Source organism: Calidris pugnax, unplaced genomic scaffold, assembly GCF_001431845.1.
Source record: "Calidris pugnax isolate Ruff unplaced genomic scaffold, ASM143184v1 scaffold147, whole genome shotgun sequence".
Lineage (NCBI taxonomy): Eukaryota > Metazoa > Chordata > Aves > Charadriiformes > Scolopacidae > Calidris > Calidris pugnax.
Window position 1 is genome coordinate 6,178,381 of NW_015092359.1, and position 17,210 is coordinate 6,195,590.

At 52.7% G+C, this 17,210-nt stretch overlaps 1 protein-coding gene across 1 annotated transcript in view; it reads right to left on the bottom strand.

Moving 5' to 3' along the window:
- Positions 1-1,091: 1,091 nt before the first annotated feature.
- MERTK (MER proto-oncogene, tyrosine kinase) overlaps positions 1,092-17,210 on the bottom strand; it is a 25,862-nt gene continuing 9,743 nt past the window's right edge. The window contains exons 7-19 of the mRNA XM_014962388.1: positions 16,916-17,002; positions 16,116-16,231; positions 13,531-13,714; positions 13,073-13,224; positions 9,423-9,576; positions 8,916-9,069; positions 7,382-7,467; positions 7,147-7,282; positions 5,664-5,736; positions 5,291-5,400; positions 4,495-4,654; positions 3,977-4,113; positions 1,092-1,666 (exon numbers count right to left, since the gene is read on the bottom strand). Coding sequence (XP_014817874.1) covers positions 1,183-1,666; positions 3,977-4,113; positions 4,495-4,654; positions 5,291-5,400; positions 5,664-5,736; positions 7,147-7,282; positions 7,382-7,467; positions 8,916-9,069; positions 9,423-9,576; positions 13,073-13,224; positions 13,531-13,714; positions 16,116-16,231; positions 16,916-17,002 — 2,033 coding nt within the window. The 3' untranslated portion in view covers positions 1,092-1,182. The remainder of the gene's footprint in view (positions 1,667-3,976; positions 4,114-4,494; positions 4,655-5,290; positions 5,401-5,663; positions 5,737-7,146; positions 7,283-7,381; positions 7,468-8,915; positions 9,070-9,422; positions 9,577-13,072; positions 13,225-13,530; positions 13,715-16,115; positions 16,232-16,915; positions 17,003-17,210) is intronic.

Consider the following 17,210-nt stretch of genomic DNA (forward strand, 5'->3'; position numbering starts at 1 on the left):
TCCTCTCCTCACCCCTTGCACCTCTCCCCAGTCCCTGCACCCCAACTCCCACCCCTGCACCCCCTCTCCAGCCCCTGCACCCCTTCCTCACCCTCTCCCCGGTCCCCGCACCCCCTCCCACCCCCAGCACCCTGCGGGGGAGGCGGGAGGCAGCCGGGGCGGTGCGCGGGGTCCCGGCTCCATCTGCTGGGCACGGCGGGGCAGCCGGGTGCTGTACAGCAGCCTCTGGCATGGAAAGAGCAGAAACCCCCCCAAAATGGAAAAGGGGCCACTGTTAAGGGCCAGGCCATCGCAGGGTGGCTCCATCCCTCTCGGGACCCCCTTACAGCCTCCTGTTTCCCCGTCCTTCCAACAGCACCCATGGTTTTCTCAGCACACAACCGGGACACATGGAAATTTGCTGTCTGGGAAAAGGGGGATTTCGAAGCACCCGCTGCTCCTGCTCGGGCTCCACTTTTCAATGGAGATGTCTTACAGCACAAAACCCCCCAGCGGGCTCCGTAGCAGGGGCTGCCCATCACAACAGCCACAGCAAATGGTGAGAAAAGGAAAAAAAAAATGGCCAGACAAGGCCAGATGCATCCTTGCCTTTTGGTGCTGGCGCAGCCCGGAGGGTGGGAAGCCGACCCCAGGAGGGCTGGCACAGGGCAGCTGTGTGCCCCACACCTCAGCACTGACCACCCTGGCCCTGGGGGAGCTGGGAGCTGCCCCTTCCCCGTGAGCTCAAATACCTAATACAGAAAACATAATTACAGCATTTAATTACAAACCCCCCATGACTTCAGCCCGGGAAAGAGCTCCTGGGAAGGGCCAGGCTCTGCCGTGAGAATCATGGGGGAAGAAAGCTCAGGCTGGATATTAGGAAAATTTTTTTCACTGAAAGGGTTCTCAGCCCTTGGAATGGGCTGCCCAGGGAGGTGGTTGAGGCACCGTCCCTGGAGGTGTTCAAAAGACGGGTTGATGTAGTGCTGGGAGGTCTGGTTTAGTGATGATGCTCCTTGTTTGTTGTGTGGGTGTCTATTTTTGTCAGTTCGGTTGACGGTTGGACAAGATGATCTTCAAGGTCCCTTCCAACCTAGAAGATTCTGTGATTCTGTGAACAGGCGACCATTTATTAAAATATACACCCTCTGTCCTTCTCCCCGAGCCCGTTTACACCCCGCTCTGCACAGGCTGCCCCTTTCACAGCAGCACTTCTTCGGAGTCCTCCCCACAGCCATGGGTGCAGGGCAGCCCCGGGGCCAGTGAGCTGCCACTGGGCAAGGTGCTGGCCTGGGTCCACCCTGAGCCCTCGCCGGCCACCCTGCTGGGCAGCAGAGGGATGTAGGCTTCCTCCACGGGGCCACCGAGCTGCTCCTCCAGGACGTACCTCGTCCCCCATTGTTCGTTGTGGTGGACATCCACAGCCACCAGCGCTGCCTCCACTCCAGGAGAGCAGGGCTCAGCAACATCTCCAGGGTCCAAATCAGAGTCCCCTTGGGGGAAGCCCGAATCCTGTGTGGAGTCTGGGCTCTCCTCGGGCAGGCTGGTGTTGATGTAGATGACGTCCCCGGAGCCCCTGACGGTGGGCAGGTTTTCCAGCAGCTTCTCCAGATGAACCTTCAGCTGTGAGAAGGTCGGGCGGGCAGCAGGGTTGGCTCTCCAGCACGCAGACATTATTTCATACCTGGAAATGGAGACAGGAGCCTGGTTATCACAGAGGATGTTCCCAGGTGCTGGGCTACAGGATGTACAGGGGCTAATTCACAGAATCACAGAATCTTCTAGGTTGGAAGGGACCTTAAAGATCATCTTGTCCAACCGTCAACCTAACTGACAAAAATAGACACCCACACAACAAACAAGGAACATCATCACTAAACCAGACCTCCCAGCACTACATCAACCCGGCTTTTGAACACCTCCAGGGATGGGGCCTCAACCACCTCCCTGGGCAGCCCATTCCAATGCCTGATAACCCTTTCCGTGAAAAAATTTTTCCCAATATCCAGCCTGAACCTCCCCTGGCGCAACTTGAGGCCATTTCCTCTCGTCCTGTCGCCTGTGACTTGAGAAGAGACCAACCCCCACCTCTCTACACCCTCCTTTCAGGGAGTTGGAGAGAGCAATAAGGTCTCCCCTCAGCCTCCTCTTCTCCAGGCTGAACACCCCCAGCTCCCTCAGCCTCTCCTCACAAGACTTATTCTCCAGACCCCTCACCATCTTTGTCGCCCTTCTCTGGACCCGCTCCAGCACCTCAATGTCTTTTTTATGGTAGGGGGCCCAAAACTGGACTTCCCTGCTCCTCTCCAAAACTGGGCAAGCCCTGAGCTGCTTTGCATTAAAACAAAGCAAAACCAACTCCCCTCCTCAGGCTGTTTGCGACTGATCAGCCCAAGCTGCTGTTATTTGTCTGTTCCAATGCCTGGCACTCACTGAGGGCCGGGCAGAGCCAGCCCTTTGATCGCCCCCCAGCAACATCCCAGTTCTTCTCCACCAAGTCCTTCCTGCAGGTGCCTGCTCGCAGGCACACTGGAAATGCCCAGCGTCCCCCTGCAGGGACATCACTGCTGGGCACACGCAGCCTCCTCTGCCCTCCAGCAGGCTGGATCTGATAAAAGGTTCCTTTGCTGCTTCCTTCAGGGACCTCCCTTCACTGGAGAGGGGCCTTGTAGGAACCTTGTGCCACTCAGAGCAGCTTTGCCAGGGTAACTGGGTCTGTATTTGCAGCTCTTAGCCATGGGGGAGTTAAACATTTTCAACTGTAATAGCACCGGAGAAAAACCCAGGAGAAAAACCTTTGCTGAGCTGCTCAGAAATGCAGTTTTGAGGTTTCCATATTTCCTGTTCAGATTAATAGATTTTAGGCCCTGAAGGGCCCTGAGTAACAAAGAGGGTGTTTTGTGGGGCAGAGGAGAGCATCACCAGCCAAGACCTTCAGGCTAAAAAGGAAATAAATAAAATAAAATACTAAAATGCCCGATTCCTCCACCGCAAAGTGCAGAGGGCACTGCTCCTGTCCTCCCAGGACCACCAAGGTGACCTCAGCACTTTCCACCTGCCCCACACCGCCAGGTGCCAACAGCCCAACTCATAAGCCCTCCGTGCCAGACCCACAACTTCTCCCAGGACATTTGCTGAGGTTTCTGTTTGCCTCCAGTTAAAAAGATGCTTTTTTCCTCCCGGGGTGATACGCTGCTGTGGGATCTGGCTTTTGTTAGGCACGTCAAAACTCGAGAGATGATGCAAATATTAAAGGATTTGAAATTTTTCATTATGTGGCACTTTTGTTTACAATTTGACCCACTCCATTATTCTGGCCAGCTTTCTTCTGAGAGCAAACCTGCATGTGCCACCTGCCAACCCCACAAGGAAGAAAAGGTTAAATACTTGCAATCCTTGCTTTTTTTTTTTTTTTTTTTAATCAGTCTTTAGTAACTGTTATTTCTGGGGACTGTGGGAGAAACGGAGGGGGTGAGGTGGAAGGTGACTCCCTCTGTGGTACAGACCTGTCTTACTCCACTTGGAGAAGCAGGTTTGGAGCTAGGTGGGAGCGTGGCCATGCTGGCACAGCCTTTAATTGCACCATCATGCAGAGCCTTGCAGGCTCTCAGCCCCACTCAGCACTAAGCCACGAATCCACAGCATGAGCAGTTGTTGTGTCCTAAAAGAAAGGACATCAGCAACCAAGAGCCACAAAGCCCAAAGAGCACCCCCCAGGATCCACCTCGGCCAGGGTCAAGAGAGGCACAGGTCGTTTGCAGGCAGAGAGAGGGCAAAGAGGCTGTGCCACAGCCCAGGAACAGGGTTACAACAGAATCACAGAATCTTCTAGGTTGGAAGGGACCTTCAAAATCATCTTGTCCAACCGTCAACCTCACTTTGACAAAAATAGACACCCGCACAACAAACAAAAAGCAACACCAACAAAGAAAAAGCAACACCAACAAAGAAAAAGCAACACCAACAAAGAAAAAGCAACACCAGCAATACTCACAGCTCATCCAAGCAACCCTCGGGCTTTTTCAGGCGCTGCCCGTGGAAGAGGTACTCGTAGATCTCGTGGTTCTGCACTCCTGGGTACGGCGTCATCCCCCGGGTCGCTATCTCCCACATGGTAACGCCGAATGCCCACTGCCAGGACAAAGGGAAAGCACACTGAAAGGACATTTCCAGGGGGAATGAATGAGGCTTTTCACGGGGAAAGGTCACTGCCCAGCGTCCAGTGGGCCCTCACACAATGCTAAGAGTTGTGGCACCAGTCCTGCCCTCCCCCCAAATTGGAAATAATAAGCAATGCCATAGAAGAGGCAAGCAGCTCGCTCAACAAACCTACTCCAGGACACTGGGCAGGCAGCAAAAGGTCAGCCTGTCCTGTGACAGACAGCCTCCTGCTCCTCCAGCCTTGCACTCCAGGGCACAAAATGAGGCGCAGCGAGGGCAGACGACTCAACCCAGGGCTGGGTCCCCAGCTCTTGCCTCCTGCCACCTGGCTACCCAGCCCTGTGGACCTACCACATCGCTCTTGGTGGTGTAGACACGGTCAGCCAGGGACTCAATGGCAATCCATTTCACTGGCATTTTTGCTATTCGGCCCTGGCGGTAGTAATCCCCGCTGTAAATCTTCTTGGACAAACCGAAGTCCGCCACGCACACCGTCATGTCGTCCCGTAACCTGTCGGGTGGAAACAGGGATGGTAAGACAGAAACGTTTGGTGTGCCAACTTCTGAAGCAAAAACCCGAGGCTGAGCTCTTTTCATGGACTGGCTGGAGCACCTCTGCTATGAAGACAGGCTGAGGGAGCTGGGGTTGTTCAGCCTGGAGAAGAGGAGGCTCCAGGGAGACCTTATAGCGGCCTTTCAATACCTGAAGGGTGCCTATAGAAGAGCTGGGGAGGGACTCTTTGCCAGGAGGTGTAATGATAGGACAAGGGGAAACGGTTTTAAATTGGAAGAAAAAAGATTCAGATTAGATCTCAGGAAGAAATTTTTTACTATGAGGGTGGTGAGACACTGGAACAGGTTGCCCAGAGAAGCTGTAGATGCCCCATCCCTGGAGGGGTTCAAGGCCAGGCTGGATGGGGCTTGGAGCAACCTGGTCTGGTGGGAGGTGTCCCTGCCCAGGGCAGGGGGGTTGGAACTGGATGATCTTTGAGGTGCCTTCCAACCCGAACCATTCTATGGTTCTATGTTTCCATGTTTCTCAAGACGGAAGGAGGTTTGATTGAAGGAAGCCAAATTGTGCTGTAAAACCACAGGGCTTCCACTGGTGTCCATCCATCCAGGACGGGGCAGAGGAAAACAAACTCACATGCAGTTTCGAGCTGCCAAATCCCTGTGGAGAAACTGCCGACTGCTCAGATACTCCATCCCCAGGGCGATATCGACCATGAACTTCACCAGCGTCTGCAGGGGCACAAACTGGGAAGGGAAGGGGCAGGTTAGACACTGCAAGACCTTTAGGAAGCACATTTAGCTTGATCCGACATCCTAGTGGCCTCCCTAACCTCAGAGAGCACAAGGAGCCCGCAGCAGCAGCCACCGTGGACTCTCTCATCCCCATTGGGACCATAAAATGCACCCAATCACAAGCTTGCAGAAGCTGCAGATGTGGGGCCAGTTATTTTAGAAATAACACCAAGCACTGTCTCTGGGCTTTGCTGTAGCACCCCTCACACCCCCACCTCCTCCTTCCACGTCTCTGGAGTACAGTCTGCAAATAGACATTCCTTCCTCGTGGCCTTTCCCACCAGCTGCCTTCAGATCACATTCTTCTGGCTAGAAAACAGCTCTGCACAGAAGGACTCGGGCATAGACCAAGCTGACTGTGGCTCAGCAGTGTTGCCTTTGGGCCAAGAAAGGCCAACCTAGAGCAGGCTGCTTTAGCAGGAGTGTAGCCAGCAGGTCGGGAGAAGCTACTCTTCCCATTAATTTGGCACTGGTGAGGCCACATCTGGATACTGTGTCCCATTTGGGGCTCCTCAGTAGGAGAAAGGCAATGATGTGTTGGAGCAAGCCCAGGGGAGATCACCGAGATGAGGCTAGAGGAGATGGTGTAAAAGGAGAAGCTGAGATACTTGGGCTTGTTCAGCCTGGAGAAGGGAAGGTGAGAACTCCACAAGCTTTTGTGGAGCTGGATTCCACTGCCGCCACCTTACAAAGGCAAGAAGCAAGAGTACAACCAAGTCCTCTTGGTGTTCTTGAAAAACAAAGGCAGGTTTGTCCCCAAAACAGGCACAGTCCACCTCATCCCCCAGGCCTGCAACAACACCCAGTTCTTCCAGTTCAAGTGCACTAGTTTCCCAGAGTAGTCACTCCAGCAACAACCCCCTTCATAAACAGACCAGTGGTGTAAATATCAGCAGGCAGTCTCCCACAATGAATTTGCTGCCCTCTAATCGCACCTCAGGCCTTCAGCCTGCAAAGAACCCTCAGGCTTCTTCAAAATTGCCCAACTCTTCTCCTTCTGGAACTGTTGGTAAAAACAATTTGTGTGGAGTTGGAATGAATGTACCTGCCAGCAGAGGCAGTAACCTTAACTCAAGTGGAGCTAGTAGGACTAGTCTGTCTGGGGGAGCAGGAAGTGGAACACAGGGTGCTACTAAACAATTGTCAACTCCACACAGACCATCTTCTGCCTCAGGGTCTCCAGTTGTAGCAGCCAGTGTGCAGGTATGCATCTAATGAGTATACATCTATTCCTTACATTAATATTTATCATCTTTATTTTGTAAACATTCTTTCTTGCAATATCTTGATTTGAAAATGTGTCATACATTTAATGTTTATACCTTACTAAGCATAAATGCTAATACTGATGAAACTATTTCACACTAGTGAATAGGTCTTCCCAGCTGATGTGAAATGCCCAAATCAGTGTGGAATGGATCCTCACTGTAAAATGTTTGGTCTATATTGTGGAACAGAACAAGTACGTTACCCGCAGCACGGAGCACCGCCTTTCAGGACACCACTGTGTCACTGAGGATCTGAAATGCTCTAAAACAGAGACGTTGTCCCCAAAAGTCTACGACAGGGAGGCTTGTGTCTCATCAGTGGCAGAAGGAGGACACAGACCCAGGGGTCCTGGGTCTTGGTCATTCTGACCCACCACATCCCCTGGGCCTGGAGCTGGGGGATGATGTAGGTAACAGTGGCAGCCCCTACCCCTTATGTCCATCCCCAGGTGTCCAGACCCAGCACTCACCCTCTCCTAGGACCTTCCCCAGGCTGAGAGCATTCCTGTCTATGACAACATCCTGCAGCTTCTGCTGGAGCTCGCTGCTGACGCCCAGGCTGCTGACTGTGGGAGAGGGGAAGAGAAGCTCAGGTCACCTCCAGCCTGCAGACAAATCACTGCTGTGACAACCTCCTTGCAGAGGAAAAAAAAAAATAGACTTACGTGTAAGTTCAACAGCTCTCCGGCAGTAGGACTTCTTGGCCGTGTAGTTCACTGCCAGCTCCGAGTCGTTTCTGCTGAAAGCATTCCTGGAGGGACAGAAACAGACCATGCTGGGCCACATGTGGCTGCTTCTCCTCCCATATAGGAACAACCACTGCAGGGGTGGGCAACCACAGCCCTGCCAGGGGTATCAGTAGTGAAGAAGGAAACGTAGGTTCACCCTAAGCTTTTTTCATTTCCCTCTTGCTGGATCAGTGCCATTGCTTACAAGGTCTAAGCAAAACAGCCACTTGATAAACAAGGCTGATCTGTCAAGGACTGAGTCACGGAGGTTGTTTTGGGGGAGGAAATGGGATACTCATTTCCTACTCAGAGCGCAGCCTGTACTGGTAGAATTATGGTGCCCAGATCTACCAGCTCCTAAAGGGATCTCTTCTCTCGCCTGATGCACAACTCCAGCCTGACAATGCTCTCCGTTAGCATGGGCAACCCCTACCCTTTAGCCAAAAAGACACTAAAGGGAGCTCCACACCATGGCCCCAAAACAGTGGTGATGGGGATGCTGCTGGGAGATGCTGTGCAACCCCTCGAGTATGGGACCGTGCAGAGGTCCAGCTCTGGGAAACAAAAGCACAGCAGAGGCTCAAGAGCTCCCAAGGAGCTACCATTGCAAGGGCAGAGCAACAGTGCTACACCAGTTAGGAAAGGGTTCCTAACGTACTACCAGTTTCCAGACTGGGATGGAGGTGATGCCATGGGAGATGAGAGCAGGTGGGATTCCTTTACAAGCTCAGCAATCTCCCTTGCTGAAATGATGCTCTTCCAAAGGAGTTAATTGTGTCACATTTCCCGTTTGGCAGGAGACATCCAAGTGGTAGCGCTTTAAAGAAAAGCAGCTCCCACCACAATTGTTTGATGGAAACAGTAGCACAGGGCAGCTAAATGCCACTGAAGAAAGTCACAAGGCTGAGTGAGTAGCATCGGCTCATCGTAGCAGAAAACAGTCCTTTGTCCACATCACTAAAACACCACTTATGCAGCCCGGTGGCAGTCTCTCTGCCCGACGGGGCTGGTGCCACACTTAGGCATTGGACCCAGACAGATCTTGGCATGTGATGGGGCAGGAGGGGTTTCTCCAGGCCACAGGAAACAGGATATTATACACATCTGCTCTCTCACCTCTGTGTCAAAATGCCAAGGCCACCCTCCCAAACCAAGTTGCACAAGCTTACTTCCCTTAAAAAATAGGAAAAGTGAGTGAAAGGTGAAGTGCTGAGCTGAAGAAGAGAGGGGGAAGTACCCTCGCTGCAGTAAAAATATACTCAGTCTCTCACCGTGGGCATCAAAAATGCCATTTGTGGGAATGACGTCAGTACTGGAGGCAGAAGTCTTCCACCCACATCCAGCATGGGCTGCTGGCCACCATGGGCCAGCATGGGTCCAGCTGGCCACCCACCCTGCCTGTCTGTGCCCCACACACTTGCCACCTGGCCAGCTGAGGCCACCTCTGCAAGCTGTTTTCCCTTTGGCTTACCCGTATTTTGTTTCCACGCATCTTTTCTGGATGACCACAGTCAAGCAGAGGATCAGCCCCACAGCAATTGTCCCACAGATAAAGCCCAGGGCTATGACAAAGGAGTCCGCGTTCCCAGAGGCTGGAGTCGAAGAGGGGGCGGAGGTTATTAATCCTAAGAAAATATCCCATTAATGGAGGCAGTGAAAGGGTCAGCCTGCAGCACCCAGGGACTGGGGAAGGATTGCCCAGGGGCTGAAACCAAACCCAGTAAAGCCCAAAGGGTTAGACGGGAGAAGAGGGCACGAGGATCAAGGTTGCATGCAGAGAGGAAGTCTCTCCTGGCTACCAAGGCATGCTGAAGGTCCCAGATTCTTGGCCCATAGCCTGGCCGACAGGGAAAGCATCCGAGAGAGGCTGGAGGGATGCCAAATGGCCTTGGCTGGGCAAGCAAAGCACATCCTGCCCACTTCCTCACCACCCACCCCTGCACGCACGCTGCACGGGCAGGGACGGGCATCTCCTTACCACCGCCAGGGATGAAGACCTCCACTGGGCTGCTGAAAGGTCCCACTCCCCCCTTGGTGACAGCAGCCACGCGGACGGAGCAGGTGGCGTTGGTGGCCACCACGGGCAGGATGGCCACGCTGGCGTTCTGCCGGGCTTCGGCGGAGACGTTCTGCTGGAGAGAGGAAGGGAAGGGAAGGCTGGGCTCGGGGAGACAGCGTCCCGTCCCCGCAGCAGGACGGAAACCTGGAGATTTATTGAGATCCCCTTGTCAAACGTCTGCGTTGCTTTGCTTTCAACAAATCCAGAGGAAACGTAGCATCAAGCTGCGTTACGGAGAAGAACAGCCCTGGCTACAAGAGCAGGGTGGAATCTGGAGAGGGGCTGGGGGGTGCTTCCCATTCAGACCTCGTGCTGCTGGAGCTCTTGGAACTGTCAGAGTTGGAAGGGACCTCTAGAGATCATCTGGTCCAACTCCCCTGCTAAAGCAGGAACAGGGAACTGCTGGGGAGGGTACAGCAAAGGGCTGCAAAGATGATGAGGGGACTAGAACATCTCTCTGATGAGGAAAGGCCGAGGGACCTGGGTCTTTTTAGATTGGAGAGGAGAAGACTCAGGGGGGATCTGATCAATGTCTGAAATACTTAAATGGTGGGTGTCAGGAGGATGGGGCCAGTCCTTTTTCAATGGTGCCCAGTGATAGGACAAGAGGAAATGGGCACAAACTTGAATATAAGAAGTTCCATCTAAGCATGAGGAGGAACCTTTTTACTTTGAGGGTGGCAGAGCCCTGGAACAGGCTGCCCAGAGAGGTGGTGGAGTCTCTTTGCTTGGCAGCAGCAGCATGACCAGCAGCCTGAGCTGGAAAAGAGGCAGGAAAGCGATCTCACAGGGAAGGGGGACAGGCATTTCATGCGCTGGTGGTAACATGCGTTTTGACCCCCAGCTTTGCCAGTGGAGGCTGGCACCCCTCTCTGCTGCCAGTCAGGGATGGCAGTGCTCGTGCCAGCCTTGGCACTTGCCACCACTGCTCCTCTGCAGGGCATCTCTGGCTGCTTTCAGCCACAGTGCTCCTCATTTGATCATTCAAGTGCCCTGCCACAGAAAGCAGATCTTAGGGCAGATATTACCGAGTGTGGTTTTGCGTCAAGCTAATAATATTTCCAGTTTTAAGGCGTGTTTCCTTGCCTGGTAACAAGGCAGGAGTCAGCATGCCCCATGGCACAGACCTTTTTCCCTTGGTAAAAACACAAGTGAATCTTTCCCTGCAAATTCCCCTGTCGTTTCCTGGTCTTCTTCAGCTGAGAAAGTGCTGCTGCTGCTCTCCGCCAACCCCCAGCTGCAAAACAGCTGGCCAGTGGCATCCAAAACATCTGGTGGGCTGCTGTGGCCAGCAGAGCCCAGCTCCTTACCCTGGCTGAACCTCACGTGGCCGAGCAAGAGCAGCAGCCGAGGGGGCTCGGTGGGCAAGGAGGAGGAAATCAGAGCTGCTCAGAGGGAACCAGTTTCTGTTCACAGTCATAAAAAAGCCACAGAAATGGATGTGAAACGTGGCCCCAGCCCCAGGAGCGTGTCTGTGCCATCAGTGTGAGCTGCTGCCTCCGCTCCACACTCCTGCTTTCCTCCACCTCACACTCACAGCATCCTTCAGGAGAAATGCACCTGAGATCCTTTCCCCACCAGCAGCCCGAAAATGCCCCAGGACCCTTTCGTATCACACATGGCTCTGCTGGGTCATCTGAGGACAGAGCCCTCTGTCAAACTGTGTGTCATCTATCAAACAGACCGTGGAGAGCATGAGCGTGCTGGCAAAGCAGACAGCTCTTCTGGCAGGACAGAACTCACAATGTTAATGTTTTTTTATGAGTCTTGCGGTAGTTGAGGAATTCCTTCCCGTCGCAGCTCCGGCAGCTTTGGCTCAAACAAGAACTACTGGTTTAAGAACAAAATAAAGTAACTTCTTTGAAGTTTTTAAAATAGCTTTTAAGCTGCTTGTGGAGAAAGAAGAGGCCTGCAGGTGGCCCTGCTGGTACAGAAATACAGGACCCCCCGCCTTTATTGGATTGTTAAACCAAAGGTTATTTTGGGGCATTTCACATTTTAGCCTGTGAAGGGCCAAAACTCAGAGGGTGTATTTCTGAGAAATCAGAGCTCCCCTGGACAGCCAGCACGTTGCTCTTGAGCTTCAGGCTGTCTGTCCATCAGTTCAGGAGACCCTTGGGGCTGCGTGGGAGAACCAGACCCCACGGCAGCCCCCGGTGCTCTGCAGAAAGGTGATGGCTCAGGTTCCAGCTGCTCCCGTGCCTCCTCATTCTGCAACAGCCCTTACAAAAAGACGTGCTGGCCCCTGCCCTCAGCTGGCCCTGACACACATTTTTGCTGCCCATAAACCTGGGGGCTGACGAAACAAATCAGCAACAAACTGATGGACAGACACCACCACGACTGCTTCCTTTGGTCTGCAAAGAGCCAAGGTCCTTCGCACAAGCTGCCTCCCTCCTGATCTTGCTCCCCACTAGATGGGCTTTTTGAAAGCCAGTGTTAATGACAACAGCTATTGACCAGGAACCCAAGCAGAAATTTCACCCCCTAAGCATTTGATTGGGGAAATATATAAAAAACAACAACGACGACAACAACAACAAAAGATAGTCTCCCAGGGCTTAAAGGGCAAGTCCTGTTTTTTGCCTTCTGCTTGAGAGAACAAATATGTCAGCATTTTTTTTTTCCTATGCAAGTCACAAGACCATAATATTGTTTCCTTGAGTTCATTCAGTTTGGATCTATGCATACTCTTTTTCAGAGGCACAAAAGGAGAACAGAAAATGCAGCATCCTACAAAAAATAGCGTGTGAGTCACTTTTTCCACCCTGGGTTCAGGCCATCGGTGCCTCTCTGTGCTTTCAGCCTGGGATGGATGAAGACCAAACCACAGCGCAGAGGCGATGGCTGGATACATCTCTGCAATTATCCAGAGGCTCCTCAACCTCTGGCAGAGCCCGGACAGGATGCTCTTCTGCCCAGGAGCTGAGATGAGCCAGGACTGCCTGAGAAGTCAAGCCAACCTTGCCCTAGCAAATTCCTGAAGGCTACTTCCCAGATCCTGGGAAAGGCAAGCAAGGTTGTGCCAGATGACTTCATACGCTTGTGGACAGGCCCCCCATCCCAAAATGTCCCCTGAGCTATGAAACTCTGTGCCATGGGTTTGCAGGTGAGTTCATGCATGAAATAAATCCCATTTGAGTAAGGAACGATCCAAAACCCAGGAAAGAAATTCTCCCGAACATCTTACAATTCACTCCATTGCTGAAAGTACCAAGAGATGCTGCCAAACCTTGACTGCCACTCCAAAGGCTGTGCCAAAGATTGTCAACATCAGGAAGAGCATCTCACTTCTGTTTTAGAGAATAGGAGCCATGGTAGCCCTTGTCTCCCATTAATATGGGCTTCTTCCCCATATTAATGACTTAGGGCATTACCATGAGTTACATAAACACACAGGAGAGAGACCACTTGTATTAAAGAAGCCCAGACAAAAGCACAAGACAGCAGGCAACTAAGCTCAGAAAGGACGTATGGAAGCACCAAGACCAAACTGGACATCCCTGCTTTATGCCTGATGGGATTTTTTCTAGGCTCTAGCCATTCTTCCCCATCCACCAGTGACTTACCAGCCCCTTGGAGTTCTGCCACCTGTACCAGATGTGATAGCCCTGTAATTCCCCATGGATCCTCCTCAGGGGCGGCTTCATCCATCGGATCTCCAGGGAGGAGCTGGATTCGTTGAACGACACCGTGACGTTGAGTGGTGGGGTTGTCGGAGCTGCAGGAATCCGAGAGAAATAAGGTGAGGGGAGGGGGGTGGATGGGTGCAGGGACACAGCAGGCTGATGGAAAACGAGCTGCAGCTCACCCAGAGAGCACACAGCATTTCCCACAGCCTTTAATATTTCCAGCAGGTGACCACCCTTGGGTAAATTTCCTTTCCCCAGTCACCAGAGTCCAAATGGCCCACCCCGTAAGCGACCACGGCTCCAGATGAGCATCTCCCCCCGAGAGTCCTGCCCAAAGCACGGCTGCCTGACCGCGGCAGGGAAACCCTTCTCAGTCTTGGCTGCTCGTTTCCTACCTCCCTCGGTGGTGCTGGCGATTATCCAGGGGCTAAACGCCGACCAGCCCACCTCATTCCTGCAGGAAACGCGGATGTTATAGTCGGCCATGGGCCCCAGCTGCTGGATGTGATACACGTGGGGAGGCACCGAGGTGTTGAAGAGCAGAAGCGAGATGTTGCTTCGTGGAACGGCTTCCTCGACCTTAATGGAAAAAAAAAGCAGTCCACAAACAGGGATTAGTCAGCAACAACCTGCGGGGTGAGACGCACGGCAGGAATTTCACATCTGTAAACAGGATCCAGAGCTCTGCCTCCCATCCAAACGCCAGCAGGACCTTGTTCCTGCACGATGGCTCATCTCTGCTGAGCAGAAAGCTGACGGCAGGCCCTTCATGGGGCCTGGGGTGAGGGCTCCAAGGCATGCAGAGAAAGAGCTGGAGTGGGGACGTGGCAGAGATGTGTGAAATCACCATCACTTTGGAAAGGAGGAGAGAGGGACATGGAGCAAGAGAAGCACCCAATAACATTTCCAGGCAACAAGTCCCAAATAAACAAAAGGGAAGTCCTTTTTCATGCAACACATCATTAGACTGTGGGACCTACCACCATCAGATATCACAGGACTAATCACAGACTCCGTCAGACTCCATTGTCACATTTTGCAGGATGGATGAATTAAACGTACTAAAAACAAGTCACATATTTTACACAAAGAGAACTTGCTCTCTCCCCAGAGGGGTGGCTGTTGAGTGCCCATGTAGCTGCCCACACAGTCCTTGCAGCTCTCCAGAAAGCCTCTCATTTCCTGGGAAGCACCATGAACCAGCGGCCAGAGCCAGGACGGTGAGAGGAAAGAGGGAAGAGCAAGAATGAGGGACACCAGCACAAGTGAGACAGTTGACTTGGAAGACAACCCACAGGACGTGTTTCAGCGTGAACCACAATCAGAAAGTCATACAAGTCCTCTAAGAAGCCTCCATGCACGATTTGGGGGTGGCAGGAGAGCTGCCCTTCTGCTTGAGGAACAACCATACCCTTTGGGTAGCTCAGGGTGCACAGCATGGTCTCAACATCAACACTGGCAAAAAAGAAAGAGAACAGCCTCCAGACTCCTAAAGCTGAGAAGATCCCCAAGCCACTGCTAGATGCTTTGAGGGAGGTGAGCAGCAATCAGATGAACATGCAAGCCACTTCTGAAAGCACTACTGGGACTGGCTGTTCTCCTGAGCACACCTCAGCTATCTCAATGCTCAACTCATCTTCTGGAGGGAATCCATTGGACTAATGTATTTTTGAAAAATTAGGCTTTTTGCAAATTGAAGCAGCTTGAAATTGCCAGGTGCAATTCCCTTTTAAGCACCAGCATGGTCAGAAATGAGTCACTTGGCTGGTAGGCCATGCTACCCAAGCAAGAGAATTATCAAAGGGGACAGGAGAAAAAAGGCTTAGTCACAGCTGTGTTTTTGCCAGAAATCAGGTCTTGTTTTCCAATTCGAAAGGCTATTTCCTAATGACAGGCTGTGAACGTTAAGTCATAGGAAATTCCTTGGCTCTCCACCCCACTTCCTGAGCTCCAACTGGAAGGCAGCAGTGGATGTGGTGCTAATATTAGCTCTGGTACCTTTCCTCCCTGCAATTCCTTTCACTTTTACCTGGCTTCAAACATCACCTCTCTCCACGTGTTATCTCAGCTGCAGTGTAGATTAGCCAGTAAAAAAAAAAACTATCCATGAGAGAGTAAACACTGGGCTTGAACTGTGGAACCCAGCAATGGCAAACAGAAAGAGCAGTTGGAACCTATTTGCAGGGCTGTACCGATGGAGATGGTGTTCCCTGACTTGTCCAGGAGATAGGCAATCCCTCAGCTCCTTCCCAGTGCTTCCAAGGCGTGAAGAGCCAAGAGAAACCTCCACCTCCAAACCCCAGCAGGAAGTATGCTTGGTTGGGAAGCGTTTGACCAGGAGGTATAAGTAGGGACAAGCATGTGCCTGCAGCAACTCAAAGCTCACAAAGTCCCCCAAAGTGCTACGTGGAGCAGTTCTGGGCACCTCTCCATGAAGAGTCATGACACCCTCACTGTCTCGCCCGAGGGGAGATTCTTGCAGCTTGCTCCTGCACACTTCACAGGGCTGAGCCCAGATGGGTTGCCCGTTCCTATTGCCCCTTGTTTCTTCCCCACTCAACCACCCCTCTCTCAGGACAAAAGCCTGTGCCCATCTCTCTGTGAGATCCCTTCCACCAACTCCTCTTGCAGCAGGCAGAGCAAAGCTGCCACACTGGTCTCCAGCAGCTCCTTCCAAGCCTCCTGACCACCTCGGTGGTGCTCCAGCTGCCCCAGGTCCCAGCATGTGGGGACTCTGCTCACTGCTCAACTTGGACTCCTCAACACCATGCCTCACAACTTGCCTGGCCACCCAGACCACAGGGTGCGGGTGGGACAGCATGACAGCTTCCCCTTCCAATGCCGTGGGGAAAATCCAACTCAATTTGCCCAAACCAACAGCCTGGTGAAATCCACGTGGTTCATGCCAAACAACACTGATTTCCACCTGTGTCTGTGCGAGGGGGGTTGCAGGGGCAAAGGGGGGGTGATGGATGTTTACCTGGACACTGCAGCTGTTCAAGGCAGAGAAGGCATCGAAGCCTGGCACCCAGGACACCGCAATACTGTGACCTGTTCTATTGAGGACACGCAGGCTGGCAGGTGGGGATGGTATTCCTGCAGGGAAAAGCCAAGGGCAGTCAGCTGGAGGCCTAATCATAAACATGGTACATCTGGCTTCCCCCTGGCAGCTCCTGGGGCTCAGTCCAACTGTGTGTGAGCCCCAGGCACTGTCCTGGGTACAGCCACAGCAGCATCCTCCAGACGTGCACCGAGGATGTTTCAGCCCACTGGACAGGGAAGCAGAAAAAACTCATTTGCAGGACTATTTTGACCATGTTCTATATTTGTGAGCTGAAACGGCACTCTATTGCTTAGAGGCAATGACATATTTTGGGGAACACCTTCCTCACATTGCCGGAGTGGCCTCCGTCAGGAATGTCAAGAATTTTCATCATTTCCTATGGAAAATTGTGAGCACCACCCGGGTTGCGAAGGAAGGAAGAGAGTGATACAGCCCTTCCGAAACCTGCTCTGGGGCTGACAGTTCTGCTTTCAAATGTGTTTTTTGGTGCTTCCTCCCACGGCGGCAACACTGGGATGACAGAACCGCTGCTACGTGCATCCCGCTCGATTTTAAATATAGGTTTAAAACGAGGGAAAATAAGCACGTGAGTCCTACAAACATCTCCTTCAGCTGGTGTAAAGTGAGCGTTAGGAAGTGTGGAGACGGGGGAATCTCCTGCTTGGGCACAGGTAGTCAACAGGTACAGTGAGTGTGAGTATTGTGTTCCCTCCTACCTTTCACGTTGACCTGCCCCGGGCTGGAGGCAGTCAGCCCCTTCCTGTTGTGAGCCTCGCAGCTGAACAGCGTCGGTTCACTCACACCTGCACGGGGAAAAAAACAGGACCTGTTCACTGGACCCGCACAAAATCACACCAATTCTCCACCTGCTGCTCACAGAAAACCCTTGCAGGGATTTCTTGCACTATTGCTTTTTTTTCCCCCCCCCCCAGCAACATAGAAGACCTTTCATTTCGCCCTCATCGCTTCTCGTCACGGCATTTCTTCGCTCGCTGCCCCAGCGTGACCCCC